Consider the following 17533-nt stretch of genomic DNA (forward strand, 5'->3'; position numbering starts at 1 on the left):
TTTATCAGTTTTGCCCAAGATACCACAGATGTAATTTCTTTGGGTGACTTCACACATGAGTAGAACAGTCAACCATGTATGATAGAAAATTGGGAATTATTTGATTTTCATTTTACCATTTTTGTCATTTATAGTTCGTAAGTGGTTGTACCAGTGTCCCAAAAAACCCGTGTCCCTACAATAAATGAAATGTAACAAGGGAAATATCTTGGAGCAGGTGTCATGTGTTGCACCCATGTGGATAATAATCAATCTAGCTAGTAAAGTGAATTTGGAACTGAAAGACATGATAGAATATGCTTACATGCATAATCCATAATCCAGTTAAAACATCACCTAGAATGCCATCGTTAACTATTGAGCGGGCATAATATAGTTAAAGTGGAGGCCTTCATTTCTATCGCAACTTCGTTTCATTCCCTCATCCTAGGCAGCTAGGGCAACCCCTCTGCTCTAGACTTAACTGTTGAGCCGACGTATTCGCGTCTCCTCTGCCTGCCGCTCCGGCGGCCGCTTGCCGGGAGAGGAATCCCGATGCCTCCACCCAAGTTAGTAGATTCGATTAGGGTTTTTTAGTCCTCGCAGGTACGACCCATGGGCGGATGGCAGCGCTATATCATTGAGTTTGTCTTCCGGGCTCCGATCCTCCTCGAGTTATCCGCCTGGATGTAATTCACAAAGCTTCGTTGTAGATTTCTGCTGTCTCCTTGGGCTGGTGAGGATTGGGTTTCTTGTCATATCACGAGATTTGGTGTCAGATGCTTCAGATCTATGCAAGGCTTCAACGGCGATGGTTGCGTCTTCATGGTGCTGGTCCTTATGTGTATGTGCATGAAGACTTCTTGTATGTCATTGGCAAGGTCAAGCCGGCTTCAGTAGGGGAGCGGCGTTAGTGGCGTGTCAGTGGCTTGTTCTGGCAATATAGAGGCCCCTCCTACCCCTTCGGCACCGTTCAAGTGGCGCTAGCATAGCACTGGAGGACACTGATCCAGTGCTCAGCGTGCAACAGCCATGGGGTACTGCCAGGGATATCTTACTGCACTTCCATGCGTAGGATGATTCTTTTGTACTATCATAACTCTTTGAGATATTATGTTAGATATGAAATGTTTTGAAGCAATATCACCAGAAGTCATAGAACTTGCGTTGCACGTTCAGTTTGGTGCTAGAACTTTAAAAATACGGTTTTGCGGTCACATAACTTGACTCAAGCGTGCAGATACGGTCACACTACGCATATGCGGGCGTATCCATGTGTATGGCCACACTTGTCAGTGACTGATGGTGCTGGGCGTGATGTACTTCCACACAGAAGACCTTAAAAAATTGTGGAAAACATCAACCACAGTGACACATTTTTGCACAAGTTACCCTCATATTTTTTATTTACAGAAAAGCGGGACCATGGTACTGTACATATATGCGAAAATTAACCAACAAAAAAGTGTGCACGGGGCTCAAACCCACCAACAATTATTTAACACAAAACTGTCTCGCCAATACAACATTCTAGTCAGATTGTTTTATATGGATATAAGCACCTTATATGTACTTGAGGACGACTCATGTGGAGCTTAATTGGGCCGCAGATACTACAAACCATTTTGTGCGCGCTATTTTTTTAAAGATAATTTGTAAAACATAAGTAATAAAGTTGCGGTGTCTCAAAAAAAGTAATAAAGTTGGGGATCTCATAAAAAAGTAATAAAGTTGCGAGTTTCTCCAAACAAAGTAATAAAGTTACGAACCCCTTAAAAAAGTAACAGAGTTACACTCACATATTTCTGTGTTAAAAATATTATATATACAGAAGATGATTAGTAGATAAAAACATTTAAATATAAAACTGTGTATTATGCTTTTAGTACTTAGTAAGCGTAAGAGATAAAAACATTTCAGATATTTGTAAACCATTTTTTTTATAAAATTAGGTTCAAATATTTGTGTGTTAAAAATACAATACATGCAAAGGATCATTTGTAAATAAAACCTTTAAATATAAGTCTGTCTATTATGTAAAAAATATTTAGTCAATTTGGACATTTAAAATGTTTATTAGATAAATATGTTGAATGAATCCAAAATATATACACTTGCGGCTTATATTTATATTATACAAAACGATGAACACAAACATTTACTAAATATTCATGACTATTCACTTGTGTAAAAAAATTATTCATGACTTATATTCAAAAAAAATATAACTAAAATATTAGCCATGGCTGAATATTCATATTAACAGTTTAAATTCTAAAATATTAATATTTCTAACTATACAAACATTAAACTATACAAGTGTGCGTATATATAATTACTGAAATGCTCCTATAATTAAAATAATATTTTTTAAATTATAATTTTCAATACAAATATGCAATATGCACAATTATATAGTACACATGTTTATATGTTTACAAAAATAGCACGGACAGAATAGGCCATAGTATCTGTAGGCCATTTAAGCTCCACATACATGTGTCCTAGTTTAATGCATATACGTCCGTGGATGCTTTTTTGGTGTTAATTTTTGCATTCTCGTGTTAAAAATTAGGTTGTGAGTCCTGGCATACACTTTTTGTTGTTAATTTTCGCATATATGTGCAGTATTATGGTCCTGTTTTCTGCAAATTAAAAGAGTGAAGGTGTTTTTGTGAATAAATGCATCAACATGGTTGACTTTTTCTGCAAATAAATAAACATATGGTGTTTTGTGTAAAAATACGCCGCGCATGGCGCCATTAGTCACCGACAAGTGGGGCCATACACATGGACATACCCGCATACGCGTACTATGACCGTATCAGCACGCTTGAGTCAAGTTAGGTGACCACAAAACCATATTTTTGAAGTTTTAGCACCAAACTGAACATGTGACGCAAGTTCTGTGACTTCCGATGATATTACCTCAAATGTTTTCATCAAATCTTACTAGAACTTCATCATCTGTTTAGTCAAGGATGTGCCTCTATTGCAAAAGTTAATAACAATGATAATTGTTAAATTGCTTAAAAAATTTATCAAAGAAAATATGTATGCATGTACTACTACGGCAATACAGAAAGGTATCAGAGAGAGTATTACAAGGATTAATATATTTTTCGTACATTGCCACAGATTGTGATAAATTTAATGTCTATATATATATATGTATATATATATATACTTCTATTAGATATTTGATGAGTGGCTTGATTCCCAATCAACGGTTGCTACAGGTTTTTCTGTTAGTAGTACATATGGTTACGTACATTTTATTGTTGTTGTTAGTAAATGTCATTGTTATCTTTTGTGAGAAAAAAATTCCAATCTACTGATCTTTAATAATGGTAGTACAACGAACACTAGAAATAATAAAAAAATATATCCAGATCCGTAGACCACCTAGCGACAACTACAAGCACTGAAGCGAGCCGAGGGCGCACCGCTGTCATCGCCCCTCCCTCGGCGGAGCTAGACAAGCCTTGCTGTTGTAGACAGTCGGGAAGTCGTCGTACTAAGGGCCCATAGGACCAACGCACCAGAACAACAACCACCGCCGATGAAGAGCATATATCAGAAGGATCCAACCTGAAGACACAAGAATATAGACGAATGACGAACATATCCGAGCAAATCCACCAAAGACAGATCCGCCGGAGATACACATCCACACGCACACCGACGATGCTAGACGCATCAACAGAATGGGGACACGGTGGGGGACCATTATTCTATCTTCAGGAAGCCGCCGCCGTCTCGCCTTTCTGAGCATGACAAAAACCCTAAAAAACTTTAAAAAATCTAGAAAAGGAGCCCTCCCACCAGCAAGGGCCAGGATCCACTCCGCACCTATGGCCCTAAGGCCACCGGAAACGGGGTGGACCGGCGATGGTGCCAGCGAGAGGCAGAGAAACCCTAGCTTTTTTTAAGGCGGAGACAGTGAATGTCATTGTTTATGGTCAGACGTATTTTCCTTGAAGTGCTCTCTGTCTAGAGAACTGTTGTGCAGTTGACATGTAACCGACGAAGGCATCTCTATGGTTGGTGATTAGCATTTTAATGATATTTTTTCAATCACGTGGTGATATTTACCTCCACTACCATTTGGGCGTATACGTGTGTGTTCTGGCTCCACACATAGGGATCCAACTTAATTATATGATAGCTACAACATTAAAGGTGGCGTGGTCAAGTGTGGGCACGGCATTGGGGGTTAAGTTTGGAATAAAGACAGATTCCTAACCAAAAAATAGGGTCTCAAACAATCGAAAATGCAGTGGTGAAGATGCTGCCACGGGCACCCATTGTGAAGAGTAACATTTTAAATATATAAAATAATTAAATAATTCTAAAAATTTCGGTTAACAAACAGAGCCCACTGTTCTACTCAACTACGAAGTTTCGCCTTAAAATGAAATTCTTGGTACTTTTGGAGAAGAAAACAAAATTGGACCTCCAAACTGCTTCGACATGGTCTTTTTAATAGCACCGATTTTGTCAGTTTTGCCCGAGATACCACAGATGTAATTTCTTTGCATAACTTCACACATGAGTAGAAAACTTGACCATGGATGATAGAAAAATGGAATTATTTGATTTTCCTTTTACCATTTTGGCTTTTATAGTTCGTAAGTGATTGTACCAATGTCCCAAAAAATTGTGTCCCTACAATAAATGATCTATAACAACGGAAATATCTTGGAGCAGGTGTCCTGTGCTGCACCCATGTGGATAATAATTAATCTAGCTAGTAAAGTGAATTTGGAAACTGAAAGACATGATAGGATATGCTTACATGCATAATCCAAAAAACATCACCTAAAATGCCATCGTTAACTATTGAGCGGGCATAATATAGTTAAAGTGGAGGCCTTAATTTCTACCGCAACTTCGTTTCATTCCCTCATCCTAGCCGGCTAGGGCAAGCCCTCTGCTCCAGACTCAACTGTTAAGCCGGCGTACTTGCGTCCCCTCTGACTGCCCCTCCGACGGCTGGTTGCCCGGAGAGGAATCCCGATGCCTCCATCCTAGTTAGTAGTTTTGGTTAGGGTTTTTTAGTCCTTGCAGGTGAGGCCCATGTGCAGATGGCGGCGCTATATCATCGAGTTTGTCTTTCGTGCTTCTATTCTCCACTTGTTCATCCATCTGGACTTTGCCAATGGAGTTCCAATGTAGATTTCTGCCATCTCCTTTGGCAATGATGTCAGGGTTTTTGTGATGTGGAGAGATTTCGGTGTTGGGTGCTTCAGATATATGCATGGGTTCAATTAAAACGACTTCGGCTCAAGGGCCCCGGTCCTTAGAGGCATATGCTTGAAGACTTCCTAACTATCATCGACAAGGTCAAGCTGGCTGCAGTAGAGGAGCGGCGACAGCGGCGCATCGGCCGCTCATTCTGACGGCAATACTGGCTGTTCGGCGGTCTGGGAATCTCTATATAATTTTGATTACGTTTGAAATCCTTTGTACTTCTAGTGAACTTTGATATAGATCAGAATTTTCTAAAAAAGCCCCCGCAAAAAAAGGAAGTTTCCATAAAAGAAATTATTATAGTTGAAGTGCCTACACGGTGGGAACATAAGAGGCAGGGCCGTGCCTTTAAAATTCAGGGCCCCACGCAAAATGAAAATTAGGCCCTTTATTTAAAAAATATAAATTAAAATATTTTGTATAGATTATTGCGATGCTACAGATTTTTTTAAGCGAATTCACAGTTTATTAAGAGGAAGAGAGGAGAGCGCACTCACCTTCAAGGACTCCCCGGCGCCCCGCCCGGCATGCTGGCCGAGAAGATGCATCTTCGCTATTGTTCGGTGTAAACACGGAAGTATACCGGCCCGAGTCGGCGTGCATTCTACCAGCAACTACCAATCCAACAGTGACAAATCACTTGTAGATCTGATGTCAGCACTACTGTGTAGTTATCTTCTTCGTCGATGCGGCCAATTATAATTGTTTCCCAGATTTCTCTAGGTATGATATTTGATAACACAAACTGTTGCCGAGATTTTTATTTTGGGCTACGTAAAACACGGCCAATTTTGTACTACATGAATACAAAATCTGATTTTTGCGCAATTCAAACGTTAAAAATATTATCTATGAATATATGTGTGAAAACTCGTCAAAGTGCCTGCAAAACTGCTCCACACATGATAATTTAGTGCCCGATCTGCGCAAGACCAGCTAATCCAGCCATCACTGCCCTTTCAATTCTACGCATGAGCAGCTGGATTTTACCGTCGTGCAGGTACTGTGTGTGCTTTCTTGTTCGCATAGTAGGACTCAACTGCCTGCTGGGTACATGAGATGGAGGGATATGCACGAAGCTCGCGTCATTAAATACGCTGAATTTAATGCAGGTTTCGGATACCACGGATATCTCCTCCCTTTCCTTCCCTATATATACTATCACCATTCCCTTCCCCAGTTGCAAACTACCAATTAATCGACCAAACCACCCATGGAAATTACAATGGACGTAGAAACTCCACCATGCGGTGCGCTCTCTGTCCGTGTGCCGGCAGAGACGGGCTGTGCTGAAAATTGCACGGCGCCCGAGCCCATGAGCCCCAATGGAAGAATCATGGAAGAGATGGGCATCTACATCGTCATGATGATGGGACTTGACATACCGGTGAACCTCCCCGTCTTCCGCACCGGCATCGAAGCAGAGCTGATTACTCGTTCCTCGCGGTTCTGCAGTGTAAAGTTTTTCAACCATCATTTAATTGAGAAGTAGTAATTTCATAAGCTTCATCTTTCTAATAGATTTGATGAAATATAGAGAAGTTTTACTAATGAAAAATCTAGAACTTCAATTAAATGGAAACAAATGGAAAATATACCAACAAAATTACATATAAATATTATACCATAGAATTGATCACATTAATATATTCTACTATTTATGCCTCTCATTCTACCCTACCTTTCCCTCCAATCCTCGTTTCGTTATCCATGTATAGATAATGGATGGATTCAAGGATGGCAAGCCACGGTGGGTGCAAACAGTGGTGAACGTGGATGACCACATCATCGTCCCAAGGCTGGATCCTACCATGGTGACTACCAACCCGGAAAAGGCCGTCGAGGACTATGTGGCATCGCTGTCCACACTCCCTATGGATAGGCGTCGCCCTCTTTGGGAGTTCCACTTCCTCAATTTGGAGACCTCTGAGGCGACCTCTACAGTGGTGCTCCGTCTGCACCACTCCATCGGTGATGCCATGTCCATCATGACAATCTTTATGGCTTCGTCGTGCAGCACGGCTGATCCTACAAGGCTGCCGGCCATGCCGCCGCCGCCAAGACGGACTGGCCCGATCTACCAGGGGCGTCTACGACCTCCGTTGACTTTGTCTGGCGATTACCTGGCATGGGTTTGGTCCTATTTCGTGCTGGCATGGCACACGTTGGTGGATGCCACGTTGCTTGCTGCGACCATACTGTTCTTGAAAGATCCACGCACGATATTCACGCCCCCGCCAGATGGCACTGAGTCTTGCCGGCACAAGCGGTTTTTGCACCGGAGTCTTAGCCTTGATGATGTCAAGCTCATCAAGACTGTTATGAACTGCGTACATAAATCCATTTAAACTTTGTACTGATTAACTGAAATAGTGCTACGAATAGACTTCCTGATTTGTCTCAATAGACACTTGTCTCTTTCTCTTTTTCATTTTCACAGACTATCAACGACGTGCTAGTTGGTGTCACTTCTGCAGCTCTTTCACGATATTACTTTAGGAAGTCCGGTAGGTCTTCTGTTTAACAACATCGATGAATATATGCTCTATACATATCTAATTTAAACAGTTTGCTTTCATGTCTTCAATATTAGGGGACAATGACACTAAGAGAATCTGCTTGCGATCAATACTCCCTGTCAACACAAGGCCAGTTTCTACCCGACAAGTAAGACCTTCTTTTTTCCTAAAGATACATGTAAGAATATAAATGAAATGTGATAGACAATATAAAATTCCTTCATTACAATTTCTTTTTATATTAGTTACTTGAACTTTTTCATATAATTATGAACAGACATATGTTACCAAGGTAGAGACAGGGAATCGAGTTAGTGGCCTCAGCTATCCATTTCATATCGCTTTGCACAATGATCCCCTTGAATATGTTCGCGAGGCAAAACGGTCGATGCACAGGAAAAAAAGCTCTTTAGAAGTGAAGTTGGTACAAGTGGTTGGTGATTTTTCTGTGAAATGCTTTGGTGCAAAGGTATATATATATTTCCCTTTCTTTCGTGCTTATGCTCTTCAAGGACTGCATTGCCCAGACACTGAAGAAGAAGCACTATATCTATTTATTAACATTTCTGATTTTTCTGCAACTTGTCAACGAAAGCAGACAGGAGCTTTCATCTACCGACGGTGTACCACACATACAAGCATAACAGTATCAAATGTCATTGGGCCAGCTGAACATATAACGCTATGTGGACACCCAATTACCTTCATGGCAATTAGCACCTACGGGCAACCACAAGTAAGTTGCATATGATCTAACATCTAAAAGAGATGCATTCTTTTTCTTTTTAGGGAAAAAAATAGATGCAGTCGTAAATTGCTTCAGACAATAAAACAATCTCGCATCATAAGGTTTTTAAAATAAGGTCTCTTGTATTCCACGCTGTCTAATTATTAATTATTTAAACACAATTTACCTATTTCTTAATCCTATTTGCATTTATGCCGTATCTATCCAACATAAGCCCTTATTTTTTACACTTACTATATAATTATTTTCTTATCATTGTATTTCCAATAACAAAGGTTTATTGAATAAATAGATTTTCATTTTCCAGAGACTAGTCAAAGTTGTTTCAAAATTTAAATTGGGTGTGTTTAGTTATTGGCGCATGGAGCCCTCCTATTCCTAATTCCTCCTAGTATGTATAGCTTGTATATAGTGTGGATGCACATGAGCGTGCTTGAGGTGAGATTGAATTGTTTGTTTGCATCCTCTTTTTCTCTAAGGCGTGAAGTACTGAATGCTGGTTAAAAAAGACAAGGCAAAGTAAGCCCTGTCTCTGTACATGCATCCGTCATATTTTTCTTTAAACGTGCGACCATTTGGGGGGGAGGGGTTAGTTTTGTCTAAATACATTGACTTTGAGGAGAGGTGATCATGAAATAGAGGCCCTGTTTGTTTCAGCTTGTATCGACGGATTCCGCTGCCGCGCAGCAGAATCTGAACCAAAAGGCGAACCCAGCAGAATCCGATTCCAGAAATCCGCTGCCAAAATCTGAACCAAAAGCGGAAGCAGCCCACGTGCTTTTCAACATCTGATTTCGCTGCAGGCCAAAATCTGAAAAAGCTGTATCAGCTGGTTTGCCAAATGACCTACATTTTTTTCACATCAGATTTTCCACAGCTATTTTTCCATAGCGGATTTTTTCACAGCTGCTTTTAGAAATCCACAGCCGAACCAAATAGGGCCTGAGTGGCATGGATCTTATGTTCCTGGATTTCCGACCTACTTGGTGAAACTTTTAAATGGCCAACGATATTCGTTGTTTTGGTAGCTTCATTAAGGACGATGATGCAAAACAATTTTGAATTTCGAGCATCACAGATCTTCTAGATCATGAACCGTAGGATAAATGATCAGGCTGATGCTGGTAACCACGTCTGGCAGTAGAGTGGACCCATTATCTCTGAGCTGACTGAAGGCTGGGCGGACACCGCTAGTATGCTCCATCCTCCGACTAGCGGGACATAAGAAGCTTAGGTGCAAGGTTCTGCTGTGGAGATTTTGTTCCCTTGTTTAACATATTTAGGCGCAGTATCCAGCCAAATATTTTAACTTTGTTTCGCTACCGTGAGAACCAGATGACGTCCACTTGAGTTCTATCAACTAGGAAGCGAGGGTGACGTACTGGCCCTGTGGTGGTGAATGCTGATCCATCGAGTAATCTCCTGAAGTACGGATCTGTAGATATGGTATCACGGAGATTGAATAGAAGCGCGCTAATCCACAGCACCCAAGGAGTTATGTAATCCTAGTTCGATACCATCCTACAACACCTGCAAAACTAAGTCATTTTCATGGAGGTGAACTAGAATGTCGAACGTAGTGGCTAGTGTGAGTCTCTCAGCAAGTGTCCATCTATCAAGCCAGAAAGAAGGTGAAAGAGCCATTGCCAACTTTGCATCGTGAAATAAGGTGCAAGATATGTGGGCATTCCATCTTCTTTAACTAGATCATAAAGACGCGTGTTGCCGCGCCCGTCCGTCTTGACTCTTGAGATAAGGCTGGTAGAATTGAGAGATTACCACCATATAAGTATTGAAAAAGAATAATATATGCACTTTTAGCTCACTCCACCATGCAAGATAAAGAACCTAGATAGTTCAATACATGGAAACCGTGAGAGAAGTAATTTGTTTCTATGTATCATGCATATGGTGTAAGATGAATTATCAATATGTAACATTCTTAAAAAGGTTCCAATCATATGTGGTATTTGTGCATCATGTAACAATGTATTATATGAGCAATGATTCATGAGTAAATTTAGCAAGCATCGAAATTAATTAGTGCTATATAGCGAGGACTGTCAGATGCAATCAAGCAAAACCTTCCCTGCTAGACCCTCAACTTCCAATATCATCATAATGGTTGCTCCATCACATGTGATTTTAACATCAACAACATAATCCACCAGCATCTGCAAGTCACATACAGTAAGTTAGCTCACTTTAACAAGTTTTCCTTTTAAAGAACTTATTAGGGTTACAGAATTTGTCAAACATCACTAATCCTGATTACAACACAGAAAGGACACTAAGCACTGGAATTATTCCGAAGTTGCAAAATTCATCAAATTTCGCACGTAAATATTGGATTCGGGTGTTAAGTTAATTGGGTAGTACCTTGCGGATCTCTTGCATGACTTTTGAGAGGAACAAAGGTGTTTGCGTCAGCTTATCTACAGTACTATATCTCGAAACAAATTTATCATTAATATGATATATATACAACTAAGCAACAATTGAAGGATCAAACTGAGCAGTATGTGCCAAAGAACAAGAAGTGACGGTGAACCTTTGGTGAGGATCTGGGAGGTGTTTCTGTTGGACACAATGACAGACCAACCGTTAATACCGCTCGTCTTTTTTTGCACCCTCGTCCTTGCAGGCCCCAGAACCCAACCAAGGTGAAAAATGTAAATATGAAAGGTCACTACCATCTTGATTGCTACGCACAGAAGTTAGTTAAGTAGAACAGTGTGGTTCAGAAAAAAAAATAGTAGAACAATGGAGGATTCATTGTTGCCATTGGAGTCATTGCAGAGGCCGCCGGGTGTGTCGATGTAGTGGCGTGGCGTCCATTGGTGGTACGTGACCCTGATGTCGTTGGGCCAGGAGCTCATGTTGATCAGATTGACGACGCTGATGAGGGCAACATCTCCTTAAGATTACCGACATGTATTACAAATAGGTAAAGATCAAGAGACATAGGTAAGGAATTAGTCAGAATCAGGAGATATGTGATTTGGCGATCGAGAGGTGTCCTTCCGGATGTAGACTCTGTGATTGTGGATTTCTCTTGTCACCCCCAGCGCCGCCGGCGCAATCGCCTCACCATCGATAATGAGGGGAGGAAGGCGAGCCCCATGGATACACGAAGGGGAGAAAAAGCCCATTACCGTGGAGGTGGGATTTTGGGCGCACCTGCGGGCGTTGATCTCCACCGTCACCGAAGTCGTCACGTACGATCGTCGGAGCCGCTCTTGTCACCGTCCATTCCCATCGGCCATCTGGGGCGCTTCCAGCCGCTGCCGCTATTGCCAGAGCTTTGATTAGGTTTAGGAACTTCTTGGGTGAGAAGAGGAGAGGACTCGTTTTTTTTTTTTTTTTTTCTACTATCTGAAAAGAACCTAGGGGTTGTTTGGATAGATGGTTTGTAGAAAATCCGTTTTAGGGGGTGTTTGGTTACAGGGACTTATTGGTGTAGGGACTTAAATAAGTCCTTTTAAGTTCCATCTAAACCAAACATGAGGGACTTATAGGGACTTAAAGTGGGCATTTGGGACTTATGAAATAAGACTCTCAAGGAGGGACTTATAGGGACTTATAGTTGTAATATGGTCTTTTAGTCCCAGGAACCAAACAAGTAAGGACTTATTAGGGACTTGGGACTTATAAGTTGGGACTAAAAAAAGTCTTAGGACTTATGAACCAAACAGGGCCTTATATAAAATAGGAAAACGGCCTAACAACCTAAAACCACGTTTGGCTAGCCTAACTAATCTGTGGATTTGAAAACCGAATTTTCTATAACCCAGAATTTCGCGTTTGTGTCGTTTTTGTAAAAACTCGATTTGCGTATCCTTGTTCCTTGTTGCGGATCCCGGCGGGCCCGTTCATGAGCGAAGAGAAGCTACCGAGGCTGGTGGCCATTGCCACGTCCTCACTACATATCGCCGGCCTGCTCGAGGGTCAGTGAGACGACGGCGGCTGTGATGTACTCACCGGTGAGTCGTACAACGTAGTCGTACTCGTACGTCCTCGTCTGGCCGCCGTGCCACGGCTACCGCGTCCTCCGTGTCGTCCGTCCTGGTCATCGTTGCAGCCGCCGAGGTCAGCTCGTTGAGCGTCGCCGCCGCCGGCACGCGACAACAAAGCAGGAGGAGACATATATGGCTGCAGCTTGGCGGCGACAAAAGGGTTTGCACCAGTGGGCACAAGCTTTTCTCGTCCTTAACCCCAACGGCGAGGGTGCATAGCCACAGGCAGGGGCGCCATGGCCATGAACGCCGACGTGCATGCAGCGTGAACGACCAAAAGGAAGGTGGATCCGAGGAGGCTTTTGCCATGAATCCTCTTGTGTCTCTCGCGTACGTGTACGTTCGTACATTTCGCAGCCGGTTGCAGATGCTTGCCCATGGTAGCAACTTTCTACGTGTGCGTGTACGCGGCCGTCCGGCGAGATCAACTACCCAGCTCCATTACTTGCGTTTCATTGACGGAAAGTCGAGAATAAGAAGATCACCGGGGAATAGGGAACTGGACAAACACACTTTTCGACCCAAACGTGGTCTTCTATAAACTGATTATTAACAAAAAAAATCGTAAAACCGGTTTTCCTAAAAATCAAGTAAAAACTCGTTTTCTATAAACTCAATGCTAATATTTGTTATCCAAACAACCACTAAGGTTGCTTTTCCTGCCAACGTGACCGCGCATCCTGCCCAGCCTTCGTCGAACTTCCACCGCGCACGTTCCTCCAGACGTCACCGGGTTTTTTTTTTGGTCGCTGGTTTCATCGATCGGATCACCCACCTCGCTCCCCACGAAACGCATGCGAGTGTCACGCGATCCCCGCCCCGTCTTTCCTCCCTCCTCTCCTCACTCGATACCCTCCTCTCCTCCAATTCACCGATGCGAGCCTCCGATTCCAGATGACGCCAGCAACTCCGGCTTCTCTTTATCCACTCAACTCCCAACGCCTCTCTCCAACGATCAAAATCACCGTTGCGATTCTGGCCGCACCTCTGTCCATCGGGGCAACCACACCGCGGTCTCCACCACCGACTTTCCGTGATCTCATCGCCATTCTACCCATACGCGCGTCCCTGGCCTTAACCCTAGCCGCCGCTGGGGCTTGCCAGCGCGGCTTCGTCGTGGTCTGTTGGCGCCACTCTTTCACAGCAGGGAGAGACGGCATGAGACGAGGACCACTGCACACTTCCTCTCCTTGTCCTCATCCTCATCCTCGGTAGTCGGTACCATCTCAAACAGATCAGCATGAGACCACTCGTTCAGCCATTCATCTTGTGTCTTGTTCATGCGGCAAGCAACGTACGGGTGCGTTTGTATGTCTCGTCTGTAGAGTTTCTTCTCGACCAAAGCTGCTACTGTATGCACTGCCGGCGCAAGACGGTTTGAGCTGTGCTGTGGGTCAGGTACTCCGGTTGCGCACAGGTGCCAGCTCAAAACCAACATGCACTAGTAGAAAACGGAGCTTTATTACCGGTTCATAAGGGCCTTTAGTGCGGGTTCTGCAACCGGCACTAAAAGGTGGAGACTAAAGCCCCCTCCCCCTCCCCCCCAGTACCGGTTCGGCACGAAATGCCACTAAAGGCCCACCACGTGGCGTGAGCTCGTGCCGTGGTATGCGGGACCTTTAGTACCGATTGGTAACACCAACTGGTACTAAAGGTTTTTTTTTCAAATTTTTTTGAATATTGATTTTTTCGATTTTCAATTTTCCGAATTATTTGATGATTTAGTCTCTAATCACCCATCTTAACCGCTCAAGTGTGGATCACTCATTCTAAATCGTCTAACTTTCCGGCCGGTCACCCATCTTCTCACTACCCCAGCCTGAGCACGCTTAACTTCAGAGTTCTAATCCCCCTACTTTCCAAGTCTGCACTTGTTGTTTTCCTGACAAATGTAAGCTGTCAATCCTATTAACCCTCAGGATTTTAGCTTGAGCATTAGGTCACACGTTTCACCGTTTGTGTTTGAAACTATTATTCTAACAAACAGTAATTATTTACTGACACTAATATTTCTTGAATAAGTAGTTTGACCATAGTTTGACCACAATTTGACCATAGTTTGACCAGATTTGACCAAAATTCAAAAAACTGAAATAATTATTTAGCAACACTAATATTCTTGAATAATTATTTAGTAACACTAATATTTCTTGAATAAGTAGTTTGACCATAGTTTGACAAAAATTCAAAAAAACTTAAATTTGAGCATATCTTTTTTTCCTTTTAGAATTTGAGGATTCTAAAAATTAGCAAACAGGTTAGGCCGTCAAAATCGGATGAGGATTTTCGTGCTGAACATTTTGATATATTATACGTTTTTCCCGACATCGTATGCATAAGTTATAGCCGTTTTATATTTTCCCTACACTTTTTGCAAAACATGTCCAAATTTAAGTGTTTAAATTTTCCTAACTAGTAGATGTAGTAATATAACTACATCTCGAAGAATTTTATTTTTTGAATTCTTTATCATTTTCTTTTGTATTTTTCAAAACTGAAATGGATACAGGGGGTAGAGTTTAGAATTTGCTCTATAGTCCTGGTTTGTGTCTCCAACCGGGACTATAGGTCAGACCCCTTTAGTCCCGGTTCGTGGCACGAACCGGTACTAAAGGTTTGCCCTTTAGTACCGGTGTGTTCCACGAACCGGGACTAAAGGAGCTCGTGGGCCCCCGGCCTGTCACCACCCCTTTAGTACTGGTTCATGGCACGAACCGGTACTAAAGGTTCAACACGAACCGGCACTAATGCATAGCCGTTCGAACCGGGACTAATGGTACCAATAGTACCGGGCCAAAATCGAACCCAGTCTAATGTGTCTAACATTAGGTCCTTTTTCTACTAGTGATGCATCCGCTGAAAAATCTGTGATTTTGGAAGCACAAACGATCAGGTATTAACCTTCACCATCCTTGATGCTGTTGTATTTGATCCGTCTCTAAATTGTTGTTTGAGCTTAGGATACGTGAAGTACACATCCCAAATCAGTTTTTTGATTTTCAACAGTGTAACTAAAAGTGTTTTGTTATTGCATGCAACTTCATCCATGCACCAAATCTATAGCTATTTGGAAGGGTTGGGGTGACTGAACCTTCAGCAACTCTGTCCAAAACTACTGAAGTTTACTTTATCTGTCTGATGAAATAAAAGCCCTTGGAAGAATTCAGCTACGTGAAAAGGCGAACCCAATAAATCATACATCTGTAATGCATCTACTCTTTGCCACATGGGCACGATGGAAGGAATTTTTGAACCATTTATATATTTATTTTACAATACTGTTGGTGATGCATCAATTTATTGGCACAATGTTTGTTTGATGTGCACGAGGATAGTAAATATATATATATTTATGACGCGATTATTGTTGAACTAGCGAAATATTTATGCCCCCGTTGCAACACACGTGCAATTACCTAGTAGAGAGAAAAGAGGAGAAGGCTCGTGGTCCAAAGGAACATCTCCCTCGTGCGTGGTTGGGTACGCCCCCCCCCCCTCCCCATTATTGTGAAAAGGCGGGAGAATATCAGGTGATACCATGACATGATACTATTTTAGAATTTTCAATTTTAGATGTGTCAAAAAAATTCGAAAAAATTTGTGAACGTTCATCACATATGTGTCTATAACCCCTAAAAAATTCAGATCAAAATTTGAAATACACAAAGAGAAATCCAGATATGAATAGTGTCGTTTTTGACACTATTCATCATTTTGTCTTTATTAACACTATTCATGTTGGATTTCTCTTTTTTGTTTCTCTTTGTGTATTTTAGATTTTGATCTGGATGTTTTAGGGGTTGTTGACACATAGATGATGAACATTCACAAAAAATTTCGAATTTTTTTGACACATCTGAAATTGAAGTTTTCAAACTGGTATCATGGGAGCATTTGAGTCATGGTATCACCTGATATTCTCCCGTGAAAAGGCCAGCAAAGAAAGCTATGGGCCACGCAGTCTTGGCCCAATAGTTGAGAAGACGCCCAGCTAGATTTCGGGAGCAGCAGCCCATCAATGTTGGGCCAGCTGGAACGCACGGGTGGAAAGGTCAAAATGGATCGCGACCTGTGCTGGGACGACTGAGCAAACCAGGGCGTTGGTTAGTTTGATGGGACGGTCAAGGATCTTAAATCGTTGTGAGAGGCATACTGTTTTTTAATGCATAGGCATAGCTTTTCTTTTTTCAGATCGTCTTCCAAAAGAAATAAATCTTACCACATATGCTTAGTTTGAAAACCCAAATATACATGCAAGAGTTATTGGTTGAGTTTAGTTTTTACCTACCTGTGTATTACAAAAGCCTCAAAAAATTGATAGATGTGCATCATGTTATCAAAAAGAAAATGACCAAACCTGTATTGGACAAAAAGATAACTCGTCATTGTTACAATATTATAAAATCCACTCTCAAAAAAGTTTATTTGATCCATTTTGCATTTAATTGTGTGAATTTTTTTTGTAGGCTTTAATCCTGCACTACCTAAATTATGGTAGCACTATCAAGGTAATTATGGCAGTAGATGACGCGCAATTTCCAGATTGTCACAAGCTTTTAGAAGATTTTTCTGAGTCCATCAAGCTCATTAAGGATGCGGCATGCCTCCAGAAACTAACAACATCGACCCAAAATGAATGAATAATGAACAGTTGGATTGGTGTACCATGTTCGTACAACACATATATCATGTATGTGATTTGTAAACCATATGCAACTCTATATACAAGTATTTTGTGTACTATCAATTGAGTATACGTCTGTGTTTCTATTATCATAATGTTTTATTTATGTCAGGCAATATAAGATTTGTTTTAAATATTTCCCTGCTACTGCATAATCGGTGATTACAATTGGCTTTTCACGTATAGATAGTGAAAAGCTGGATTATCTCTTAGCGTGTACAATTAACTGCCATGAGATTATCTTAATCGGTTTTATCCTAAACCACGCTCGTGCAATTTCCATTAAGCCACCTATTATTGAAGGCATCGTAGTTTGTTCATGATGCAAGGCACA

The 17533-nt window shown here is 41.7% G+C and overlaps 1 protein-coding gene across 1 annotated transcript; it reads left to right on the forward strand.

The window, feature by feature from the left end:
* Positions 1–6416: 6416 nt before the first annotated feature.
* Positions 6417–17307, forward strand: LOC109770250 (wax ester synthase/diacylglycerol acyltransferase 11). The gene is made up of 7 exons (XM_020328956.4): positions 6417–6688; positions 6951–7562; positions 7673–7739; positions 7826–7899; positions 8029–8220; positions 8350–8487; positions 16982–17307. Exons 1-7 carry the CDS (start codon positions 6446–6448, stop codon positions 17153–17155), a joined length of 1500 nt encoding a protein of 499 aa, XP_020184545.1. The 5' UTR covers positions 6417–6445; the 3' UTR covers positions 17156–17307.
* Positions 17308–17533: the final 226 nt, after the last annotated feature.

Source organism: Aegilops tauschii, chromosome 7 (assembly GCF_002575655.3).
Source record: "Aegilops tauschii subsp. strangulata cultivar AL8/78 chromosome 7, Aet v6.0, whole genome shotgun sequence".
NCBI lineage: Eukaryota > Viridiplantae > Streptophyta > Magnoliopsida > Poales > Poaceae > Aegilops > Aegilops tauschii.

Coding starts and splice junctions, on each gene's coding strand:
- LOC109770250 (XM_020328956.4), top strand. CDS start 6,446: ATGGAAATTACAATGGACGTAGAAACTCCACCATGCGGTGCGCTCTCT. Junction 7,563..7,672: donor TCAAGACTGTTATGAACTGC/GTACATAAATCC, acceptor TCATTTTCACAG/ACTATCAACGACGTGCTAGT. Junction 7,740..7,825: donor ATATTACTTTAGGAAGTCCG/GTAGGTCTTCTG, acceptor CTTCAATATTAG/GGGACAATGACACTAAGAGA.